Source organism: Anser cygnoides, chromosome 9 (assembly GCF_040182565.1).
Source record: "Anser cygnoides isolate HZ-2024a breed goose chromosome 9, Taihu_goose_T2T_genome, whole genome shotgun sequence".
Classification (NCBI taxonomy): Eukaryota; Metazoa; Chordata; class Aves; order Anseriformes; family Anatidae; genus Anser; species Anser cygnoides.
In genome coordinates, this window is record NC_089881.1 from 21,622,667 (window position 1) to 21,634,920 (window position 12,254).

At 42.2% G+C, this 12,254-nt stretch overlaps 1 protein-coding gene across 2 annotated transcripts in view; it reads right to left on the reverse strand.

The window, feature by feature from the left end:
- Window positions 1-12,254, reverse strand: part of FNDC3B (fibronectin type III domain containing 3B) — a 184,386-nt gene that overhangs the window by 93,803 nt on the left and 78,329 nt on the right. For both annotated transcript variants that reach the window (XM_048059579.2, XM_067001989.1), the window contains exon 4: window positions 5,204-5,280. In XM_048059579.2, the coding sequence (XP_047915536.1) occupies window positions 5,204-5,280 (77 nt within the window). The remainder of the gene's footprint in view (window positions 1-5,203; window positions 5,281-12,254) is intronic.

The window sequence follows — 12,254 nt, forward strand, 5'->3', positions numbered from 1 at the left end:
CTCTAGATGTAACTGCAGTATTAAAAGTTATCCTTAATTTTAACAGTTTACATTTACAGAAATCAAATATTTCTGAGCATTTGGCACTTAGAGCCAAATTGTCATTATTTTGTGTTCTTCAAACAGTTACTAGTTAAATTGTCTTTTGCCGTTATATTTTTTGTGCTTGCTGGTGTAACAGGCATGCCGCTTCAATAACAGGATTATTATAGTGTAGTTCTGCGCGGTTATTGCCATAATTTAAAAAGCCTAAATACTAAGCGGGGCGCATGATCTTTAAGGAGAATCTGGATGAACATCACTCATACACAATAAAGTTGCCTCCCCCATTGGTTGCCGTTAGTTGAGAATAGTATTTCTTATATTATTTGTTTTACATTAAATACATCACTGTAGCAATGAAAACTCCATCTAACTGAGATAATTCACAGCACTCCTCCAAGTTCTCTATTTTTCCCCACTGAAACTTAGTGTTACAACCCCAGGAAAAACACAGGCATGTTCATTTTGCACAGGTAAACTGTACCGGTGTTCTCCTAAGTTCTGGTTAAAGGAATACAATCATCATCTTCTGTAACGCACACGTTGACCGAATGGGCACACTGCGGCAATATGGAATACATTTCCACTCCCTTTCAAAAAACTATTCTTATTTCATTAAACCTAGTGTGCAAGATTCAGCAAGGACATCTGGAGCACGGCCACTGGGCGGACCATGACCAGTACTTCGGGAATTTCATAAACTAAGTTGAACCTTCGTTCATAAATCAATCTGTACCAGAAAACAGTACAGAATGAGCTCATCTGCAAGGAACTTAGATGTCAACAGTTTATTTATTCACTTAATTTTTTAAGGATGCCAATCCAAGATCATGCCAGTTCCGACAAGTTTGGCATCGCTATCCTTGTCATCCATTGTGTACAAACACCAGCGTTACATCTGTACCTTCAACTTGGAAAGCATGGGTGAACATCCGTAGTACTGGCAAAATGCTAGTATATTTTAAATCTAGAATGATACACATTTTCAGGGCCAGTACTCTTGAACTGAAAAGACTCATCGCTTTATGGCTTGCTCTGTTAAGTATGAGATCTGCAAAACCCTCCTGGTGTTCAGTGTTAGGGAGGATCAACTTGTTAAAGGGTGACTCAACTGGTTGCAGCCCCCAGCATACAAAGAGAAGCTCTGTGAGCAGTAAACCATACAGAAACAGAGTCTGTGGCTAAAAGCTTATGCTAGATGAATTTAATTTGGATGAGAACACCTCCCAGTGTATAGAGTCGTAGCATCATTAAGGTTGGAAAAGCCCTCCAAGATCATCTGGTCCAACCGTCCCCCTGCCACCAATATTACCCTCTAAACCATGCCCCTAAGTACCACGTGAGAATTTACCAGAAACAAAATCCTGAGGATGTGATGGATTTTCTACCACTTCAAATGTCATTTAAAGACTTCCCTCCTTCTAGAAGTCATGGTCTGTTTCCATCAAATGCTGTGCGCTCGATGCAGAAATAGCGAGCCGCAGGACGATGGCTCGAGCTGTGCAGTGGAGCCTACGCGACCCCAGCGCTGCCTCCTGACCAGACCAGCCTTATCAGCACTATGCACACTTCACACTCGGATCACTCACTGAGTGCTTTAGCCTTAAAATATCTGCGGCAGAGACTGCATATTAACAACTCTGTAAATAAAACCAAAAGTGGAGTTTCATGCCAACTTTTCATGTCCAACTACATATGAGTAATTCCTCAAACTCAGTGGAATTACTCCAGATTTACTTAAGTGCGAGCAGTCCTCAGCCAATAGCCCTAAGCAAGCAAGTTCACAATCACGGCTTTTGATATTTCCATTTTTCAAGTTCCCATCAGAACACCCCAAATCCTCCTTCCCTCCACCCTAACATACACCGTGAAAAGCAGAAACGATAACGCAGGAGGGTGTCCCCAGATTTGGATGCTCAGCATCCAAATGATGACCTTTAATGTTCAGTCTGTGCTGATGTGGGGAGGCCGGAGCGCTCCAGGAGCCAGGAGGAGGCACTGGGCCACCAGCCTGAGGGAAGGCGGCCTCACGCCCTCGTCCCAGCACAGGGCTCACTCCCCAGTGGCCCCACTGTGCGGCAGGGAAGCAGCTCCATCCGCAGCTCAGAGCCAGGCCTGGGATTAGCAGCTTGTGCCCAGCTCCTGGCACGCCGCAGGAGCTGCTCCCTTCTCCTCCGCAGTCCAGCAGCTACAGCCAAAGTCGTTGATGTTGCACGAATTTAATACAAATTTCTCTACAGTGCCAGCTTCCACGACTAACCTGTACAGCAGCAATACTGTCCACCTAGAGCACAGTAGGGAACTTTTCCTCTTCGATATTTTATTAACCCTTATCCAACAAATTATTTGCAGAGACACCCACTCTGATACAATCGTTCATACCTGCAAGAGGTGCACAGAGCTTTGTCTGCTGAAAACCAAATGCAGAGTAACTGGCTGTACTTTGCCTGCCTTTGAAAGAAAAACCATACTGTGGAAGATCTGTACGGGGTGTGTGTATTTGCCTTCCAGTATTTTTTTCCACCCTAGCAAAGCCTCATTGTCAAGAACATCTCCGTAACACCATCAAACCCAGCTTCCAATCACGACTACTAATACGGTCCTTGAAGTCTAGAAATAGAGTTGATCTATATTTCCAACTTCCAACAGAGCTGATCTTGCAGGGCACGCAGCCTCCTGCCAGCTCCCTTTGCTGATCACTTTCACAGTACTGAAGAGGCACTGAAGTATCATTTTAATCCAAGGTAGCAATCACTAGATAACTCATGTAAAATTTAAGGCTAATGCTCACAGTTCCAAAAGGCTTGGCATAGCAAAACGGAAAAAAGATTTCATGTCTTTTCTTAATAGCACTGCTACTTCTCCGCTGGGGTATCCGCTTTCTGCCTATACGCTTTGGGGACAAATCAAACTAAAAATCAAATGTATTTTGATTCATATCTCAGAGTGCTTTAATTTGCTTTTTTATAGCCTTTCCCATGCCATTCTAAATCTAAGTTGTGCTCTTATTGCTCATCGTGAAACTGTGTTTTTAACTATGAGACAACAAAGCAACAAGAGCAAATAAGGCACGAAGATTTTATTGCTGTAAGAACTAATTTGATTACTACACGCTTTCAACTATTATTTAATATGAAGCAATCTGAAAGGCAAGAGGTTCACTCTCCACACAGCAGAAAATGCACTCTGCTGCTGAAAAGCACTGAACACACCATTTTCCCCTAAACTTTACAGCATATTTCGAATTGCTTGGAATTTTTTTTTTCAGAAGAGGCTTTTTTATTATTATTGGTTAAGAAACTACTTAAAGGTTTATTTAGTGTGACTATTAGGGTGAATCACAAAAAGCAGACAAGAGGAACCAAGTTCAGACAAAGGTACAGCTGTAAGACTTTGATCGCTTGGTTGAAAGCATTTCAGCTATACTCAGCCACTTATCTTAGTACAGGAACTGAGAGGTCTAAGCAGTTTAATAACAAAAAGGTGTTAAAGTTATTTCAAAGGAAGAGCAAATCCTTTAAAAATAAAACCAAATGGGTTCTCAACTATTAAGACATAAGAAAGAGAGAAGCCAGCCTGCAGTACAAGTCCTGTACATTTTTGTAAGTAGCACTCATGGAGAGGAGCCCCATGTGCTATGAAGCACGCACAGGGAGTGAACACGATTTCACTGTTCCACCTCTAAGATCATCTAGTCCAACCTTTAACCTAGCACTGCCACGTCTACCATTAAACCATGCCACTAAGCTCTACATCTACACATTTTCTGAAGACCTCCAGAGGGATGGTGTGACTCAACTGCTTCCCTGGGCAGCAGTCCTTCCACCCACTGGATACAGAGCAAAGCAAAACCATGCTTCCTTCTTGCAGCTGCTATTCAAACATCCAGGGGCAGCCAAAATATAAGACAATCCCCCAGACATGCATTCAAATGGAGGTGCACTCTAAGAATCCTGCAAAGGTTCTTACACGTTTTGGCACTTCTCTTACACTGTAGCCATCCCTTGGATATGCCTCTGCACGATGTGGGCTCTCTATTAAATTAGGTGAGCCCACGTAGAGCACTAAAGGCATTGCAAATGCTGTCTCAAGGTGTACCCAGGCACCCAGCTAGGGGTAGGCTGGGAGCATGCACCCTGCTGTCCTGCGTGTGCTTGCTCCTAGCCCGGGGTCCAGCCTTCAGCCGAGACTTTCAGGTTATGCTTTTTAAGAGACAGAAGGTTAACAACGTCCTCCATACTCGAGGCATGTTTTCACTCTGTTCAGAAGTTAAAATGCCACAGAGTGATTGCAGTATTTTGTGGGATTTAAGCATGACGCCATCCACAATTTTTCAGAATTAGACAGCCTCACATGTTTCCTGGGGAGGGGAAGGGATTCCAGGACACCATACATTTTCTGCTTAACGAGATGTCAAAACGTATGCATCCAAAGTTCTTATGTTATCCATCAATGAGATATGAAATGCTTTGCATATTTTTAATAAAACTCTCGGTCTAGTACACAGCTCAATGAAATTGAAAAAATGATCAGACTTACTGCACTGTTTGCACTTCCTCTGCCTTTTTTTTTTAAACTATAAAAAGCCTCTAAGCTTTGCAGAAGATGAAAGGAGAACAAATGATCAGGTAATCTAAAGTAGCTGCTCAAGAGTTCCAAAACCTAACACCTTTGTAAAAAGCTTTTTCCACCTTTTTTCTCTAAATACAAAATAGATAATTAAATCATATCTTTCTTAAAATCAAAGAGAGTTCTCGAGACACTGCGGAGTTTCTTCTGGGATGACACTGAGGAGCAACAGCACATTTGATAGCTCCTTCTCCCACTTTCAGTGGTCTCCTACCCCTTACAACCGTCACAGTAGGACTTAAGGCATCACCTAGTGATGTGGATTGCTCACATGGGTAGGGATGTTGCACGCACTGGCTCAAACTATGTGTAGTTTTAGCTACTGTTAAAAACCTGGTACACATCCCATATGGTGTGTGCAGATGCACATGCGTGCTCATGTCCAAACGTGTGTGTACTGTCAGTAAAGAGGAAGAGTATGAAAAGGTATAATTTTCATTAATATTTCTGAATTACACTTCAACCAAGTAGACTTCTCTATATGATCAATGCTATTGCTTTTATATACATTTTAATTCTTCCAGAAGCATACCTGTGAGATATAACCGGGAGGCACATGAATAGGGGGAATGGATCCATTGGGTGACATCATGGGAACCTCCGCTGGCCCTAATAAAAAGGGAGAAAAAAAGATTTATTCTTCAGTTAAAAAGAAATTGCACAATTGCTCAAAAAAGGTTAAAAATAGATTTATTTTAGGAGCCTACAATAACAAAATGATCAGCTCCAGTCATTTCTGGTGTGTGGAAAATGCCTTGTGCCATCACACTGAGAATAAGATCATTGTTCAATGACTTTAACATATATTCTGCTGAAATAATATTTTCATCATAAAACAGCTAAAACACAGGCTTTATATTACCCACTGATCAACTTATACAGCATTAAGCAGTAACACAATATGTCCTTTAGCAGCCCACAATTCCTATATTGAAATCTGGTTAAGTTATTCTTGCTGAAGGCATGGAAGCTCAGAACAAAGCAGAAACTGTGCAGCCTGGAATTAGGCAGCTCCCAAGGAAAGCGTCCAATTGTACCAAAAATCACATATGCGAAAAGCTATCTATCTATTTAAGAATGCACAAAGACCAAATTCATTATCTCAGCTATTCAGACTAACCTTGGAATGTGGTTATACAAGCAAGAAGCTTATGGTTTCCACTCCGAAATCCAGCCCTGAGCGTGCCAGTTCCATTTTGAGGCACTGAGTACAAGTATAACAAAGCAAGTGCCATAATCATTCAACTTTGCAAACACAGCCTCACAGCTACAAGAAAGCGTCCAGATAAAATGGAAATAGTTGACTCAGTTGCTCGTTGATTTAGCCATTAAAACCAGAAACATCACCCAGAGCAGTCAATAAAACGAAACCCCCAAACATCAGACAGATGTTTGCTATGAGAATTTACTATTTTGAAAAATTAATTTAATTACTTTCTTATTACATATGCAAATGTTTATACTAATCTCTTCATCTCGCATTTGCCATAGGCTGTGAGAACATTCATGGTCAAACTCTTAAGAAGAGCTCAGAGAGAACTCGGCACTTTGTAACCGCAAATGGAGTTTTAGTTTCCACTAAAAATCGCTTCACAACCTTCTTGGATGTCCTTCTCAGACACCTAGCATCTCCAAATTGTGTCACACTCTAGAAAAGGAAGCTAAAAGGCTCCAGCCACAGGTGGGATGTCACGGCTGGGGCTTTGCCTATCAGCACAGCAGTGACCGCTCCAAACGCTTGGACAGGTCCAGTGAAATCTCCAGCAACAAAGCAAGCCACAGCCTGTTTTCTGGTGTCAGCAAAACCAGTCCACGTTAAACTCCAGAGAAGCTGTCCACTATCCGCGTGTATCTTTGTAGTCTTCAGGCTGTGTATGGCACAGCGAGCAGCTCTCTCTCCTCACCCTCGCAAAGCGCGCGTTGCACACAGGAACCCACCTGAGCCATTTGCATCTCTCTGATCCTGGCTCATTTTCTCTACCCAGTTATTTATAGCCTGATCAGCACATATGGTTTTTACCAGTCACAGCTACATTTGAAATATGATAATTTATCAAGCGTATGAAGCACGTGAAAACTCCTGAAGTTTAAATTTTTATTCTTTCAGAAGTCATTACAAGCGTGTGGTTCTGCTGCTCTTCAGGCTTCCCTGTACTTAACTACGTAGGGAACTTCGCCGATACTACAGCCCCACTAGGAAAAAAAGGCTTTATTACTCCTCTTTTTCTTTTTTTCCCACCTCATTCTATAGCCCTTTCAATGTTGTCTCCCCAGATAAAGCTCCTGTAGTCAACAATTTCAGGAGGCATGGAAAGAACCAACAGCATGAGCAGCAAGCAATTACTGGCGGGGTGAAGTTATTGGTCAAATGGCTCTGTTTAAACCCATAAAAAAATATGAAGTGACAATTGGTTCAGAGGGAGCTTTCCAGAAGTATTATTTGAGTAAATGTATTTTTCCTATCAAAAAAAAATCTTTACAAATCTCTGTTGAGGAACGTGTTTTTATACTTCCCTCTGAACCTCTGGTTCCACATACCGCCAAGTTTCACACCGCCGTTAGTTGGGCAGTATGCAGGCATACGTAACAGCCCATACGGCCATATACACAACAACGCTTTGTCGTGGGAGTTCAAGCCACACGAGATTATCAAGTGCTGGTCAGTTCTTCAGGATGAAACATGCCTGAGAATAGGTGAAATGAATGATTAGCATTGTTACACGACTCATTTCTTGTCAGGGGTTTCTCAAACCTGAAAAACTGAGAGAAAAATGTCTTCGTAAGATGAAAAAACTGAACCCAACATTTAAGTACAATTCAAATGTTACTACAAGTGGATAATACCTAATAGAATAAAGGCTTTGATCTGTTTCAAGCCCTCACCAAAATGCTGTCTGCGTATGGTCACCATTGCTCTAGCTGGTCTCTCAAAAATAAGTACTCTGCCTTGGAAATACATTTCAAAATGGAACGGCTGTGGAATTTCTACGTATAGATCAGCTAGTCACTATACGACAGCTAACTGAGAATCACTTAACTCGGCACGGCTCATCATCTGTCCTGCAAAATCTTTTGCCAATTGCTCATATGGAGTAGCAATCTACTGGCAGGAAGAAATCAAACTCCCACACTGATACTGTTGACTGTAACACTTCCATTCCAATAAAAAAAAGATTGTGTTTTATCATCAAAACGTGCACCGTGCAAGATGATCCTTAACCTTGCGCACGACCCACAAACTGTTAAAGTCATTTGGATAACAGGTTTTAAAAGAATGACAGCCTAGTGATTTGCAGCGAGGTTTTGTTTCCAGTGCTTTGATTTCAAGGCTAGCCAAATGACTTTAGCATACATTATTTCATCTCTCTCATCAATGGTATCAAAACAACTTCAAGTGGCAGTGCGTAATACACGGAGCCCATTTCCGTGGCATGACGAGACCCAGAATTATTAAGGACTGTTCTTGCAGTGAAACCACTCCCTACTTCCCCATTCAACGTTAAAACAAAATCAAACCATTTTTTTGTGGTGGTGGTGGTGATGGTGTTTTATTTATTTATTTTAATTTGTTTAATATTTTTAACTGTTAAAAAGTAAATATTTAGAAAAGGATGTTCCTCAATTAGTTATAGGAAGGATATAAGCTTCCCCTAGGGTATTCTAGAGCCTTGCAAGTTTTAATTGAAGCTCATGGTTCAATACAAACTTTAATTTACATGAGGAAAAGTCATTCTGCTCTGACCTGGATGCTGTACACTGCAATGAGCTTGCTTTAACAGTTTTTGAACCTGTTAACAAACGAAGGCTGTCTCCTGAGTTCACAATGAAATCGAGCCAGAAGAGATTTGGCCACCTCTGCTCACAAAGCCAGAGTCCAAATTCCACTCCAAGCTCCAACATCGTAAACAGAGAGCACCTCCACCAGCTGCTGGAGGGCTGGCTGCCTCCGAAACGCAGGTGCAAGGAACCCCTTGCTCCTGCTCGGCAGCTCGCAGGCTGCAGGCGCTGGAGTCTCCCCAGGCTGGGGACAGAGCACGCTTCGCCTGAGCCGTGAGAGCATCAAGGGTTCATTTTTCCAGCACATTTGTAATCAAGGGACAGTACAAGAGTGACTCAGCTTCATAGCGTGGCAGAGCTAATTAATAGTTTGACGCCTCGGTGAGAGCCTGTCCTCCTCCTACAGCTACACGCTGGTGTGGGAGCTAAATATTGTGAGCATTTCTAGATGACAAAAACATTTACCAAATCTCTGGCCTTAAAAAAAAAGAAAAAAAAGGAAGCAAAAAACAGCTGCACATACAGTACAACAAAAATGACAATTACTCTATTCCTTCTTGTACTATGGCATATTATGTGAAGCTGCAGATGAACCCAAGTCTACCTCAATTTTCTTCCTTGTACTAACCCTGCCAAGGAGGCTGCGCTGTCATGGGGACTGCCAACTCTTTTGTCCCTTTTGATTCTTTCGGGAATCATGTCACAATCCGCTTGAGGAATTTCTGCCCCAAGGTTTTCAAGGCTAACTAGAGCCTCAGTTTCAGTCCATGGCACTTGCAAAATTCTTGTATAAAAGCAATTTTGAAATCAGTATGGTTTTGCTCTTGTATCTGAGTGACTTTTTATGCACACATTAAAGGTTTCTTTAGCTTAATTAGTTTTCTTATTTTAATTACAGAAGCCAAAATCTGTCATTTCAGTTCCTCTGGCTGTGGCAACGCATCTTTCTTGTTTCCTCCTTTCCATGCAGCATTATAGGGCAAAGAGGTCATTGCACTGAACTGTTTTTCTTTCCTGACTGCTACAGATAAATACAGTGAATTTCTCTCTCTCTTGCTAAACCACGTCCACTGCAGAATATCATTCACATCCAGTTCCAACCCCTGGACATGTTTTACTAGATGTTTGCACTGCCCATGTTGCAGACCTTGTTCCTAAGACCCAAGCCCCTCCTGGATTCAGGATGAAGTTCACATCCTGACCAGTTACTGAAAGCTCAAGTTCATGAACTGCTCAGCAAAATCTCAGTCCTCCTTCTAGCGAACACATACTGACTTACAATTTCATCCTATAATACCCGCATTAGCACAGAAGCCATATGAGATATAGTAATTTTGGCAGGGAAAAAATTTTCTTTGAAATTGAAGAATCTTCTACATTTTAATACAGTGAACCTACTGCATCAGTTAAGCAGAAAACGAAACCCAGCCAGGTAAATGCCCTGTATTTTATACAGCTTAAAAGTTATAATTAATCCATGGAAAACCGTTATGTTCACAGCAAAACTGGTACCGTGACTTTCAACAGGCAGGGTGCATCTCAGGAAGTGAATCTGTTGAGCAAGAGCTGTGACCGAACGAAAAGGAAAGATAATTAAAGGGCAAACTGGCCTGCTTTGCTAAAACAAATGACCCAGGCCTTGCTGCCCTTGGCAGGGACCCAGGGTTTTGCATTTTCACATGGAGGAGCAGCTGTTCCGGAACAATTTCCTCAATGAAATAAGCACAAACAGGCTCCCTTTCACTGTCAGGCACACATGGCTTCCCTTCCCACTTGGTTATTCTCAAAGCACCCAAATCAGGTGGTGACACGGAAAACAACAAGCACCGCAGGCCTGCCCGCCCACCCCCCCTCACACCGGCCTGTAGGCCGCAGAGCAAACCTGCTCGCTAGCACAGGCGGCCACAAGTGTGTCGGATCCCTTTATAGAGTCCTAGACCTTTCAAGCAGGATCTGAAGAGTCTCCACATATAAATACCACCACAGCTTTGAGGTGCAGCCCCTGCTAGCCAGGAGCTAGCTCAGATGCTATAGATTTTACTTGCCAGGCCGTGGTGGCGATGGCTGAAACCCTGCGTACTCTCCTGCTACGATACAACCGTTTTCATCCACGAAAATAGGTATAATGGGGTTTTAGGAAGATAGTGGCAGCATTTACTTACTCTACTCATGTATGGTTAAAGGCAGTGGAAGAGTCAACTCCCATGTGTCTGCTGAAGGTACTAAGACACGGGATCGTAAGTCTGCTGCTGACCAAGACCAAAATACTTTGTTCCTAGATGAGAACAAATTTGTAGACTGAAACTACTCTGCGTTAGGGACAAAAGAAGGAGCAGCTTCTACAAGATTAAGTGCCTGAGGGGGTAAAATGACAGCTGTTCAAAAACCTTTGGAGAGGTCTGGAATGCTGGAAAAATCCCAACTATGCTGCATTCAACCTACCGGAGGTGGGGCAGCAGAAGATGCAGAAATAACATTATCAATACAGCCTGTCAAAGCACGGGGTTAGTGAAAGCACCCAGCATTTGGCCATTGCCATGGGGCTCATACATGAAGGCAGCTGGACACAGGGAGTTTTAAACTGCTTACACATAGGTATTTGTCCATTTTCTCAATACAACCTCATCAGCAGTTAAGGATATGAATAAAAGGCTGCCTAGTACATGCTTGTAGAACTTCTCAGATTATCAAAGCTGCTAAACAATATTCCCTGATTAATGGGGGGGCAGAAAAGCAGATCTTGTTAGTGTGCATGGAGTCTAAGGACATAGTAACATCAGCCTCCAACACAGACGTTTCTGTCAACGCACTGTTTTCCTCTTCAGAGGAACAATCCTGGAGGCACATTCACATCGTCCTGCACCTCGGCTATGTATTTTCTAGTCAGATCAGCTCAGTAGTAATCTTTCCTTCACTTTACAGAGGTAGTAGAAAAGCATTACCAAACCCTTCAGTTTTAATAGAAATAGCTCCATGGATTTCAAATGATCTTGGATCCAGCATCAAATGACTACTTAAATGTGCATTAAATCCAAAAGAAGTTATCAGCCTGAAGCCTGCTGTATCTGCACAGCCTAACCATTGAACACAGTTACCTCCGTCTCTACGTGCAAACACAGGGCTTAGTGGAGGTTGAATACTTTTGCACAGGGAAAACATGCTCCTTAAACTCCTCTGTGACTTCCATGACCCTGCCCCCCTTTTTTTTCCCAATATGCTTTCTAAGTCCTGTGACTACATTAGAAGAGGTTACAAATTACAACCACCCTTTACTCACCCCCCTGCACAAATTACCAAGTTAATTTGTCAGAAGCATTCTAAAAATCAAGTTTAAAAACAAATCGGTCCCTCAGAGTTTCAGTGCATTACCATTATTACCGTTAAAGAGTGAATCACGTAGCTACGAACTACACGCGTAGCACTTGGATTTATAGGACTTGGACTGCTGTTTTCAACATGTGTAGACACACTTACTCAACCAAATATCAAATTAAAATGCTCAGAAACGTGTGCCAAAAGCAGACAGCTCACAGAGTATTTTCTGGCTTATTTACATGATAGTGCCTTTGCTGTTTACACTAGAGACTCTTGGAAGTGGTTTATTTTACCTGTGTTAGCCACTTGACCTGCTACACACGGAGTGAGGCTCAAGTATGTTAGATTTGTAGGTAAATAACAGCACTTTATTCTTTAAAGCAAGAATCACGAGATTTCTATGCAGCAATTTTGCTGTGTGTGTCTCCCAGATGTGGTATTCTAGTTTGGGGCATATTCTAGAAATCCTAAAGTAACTCATAAGAACAGGA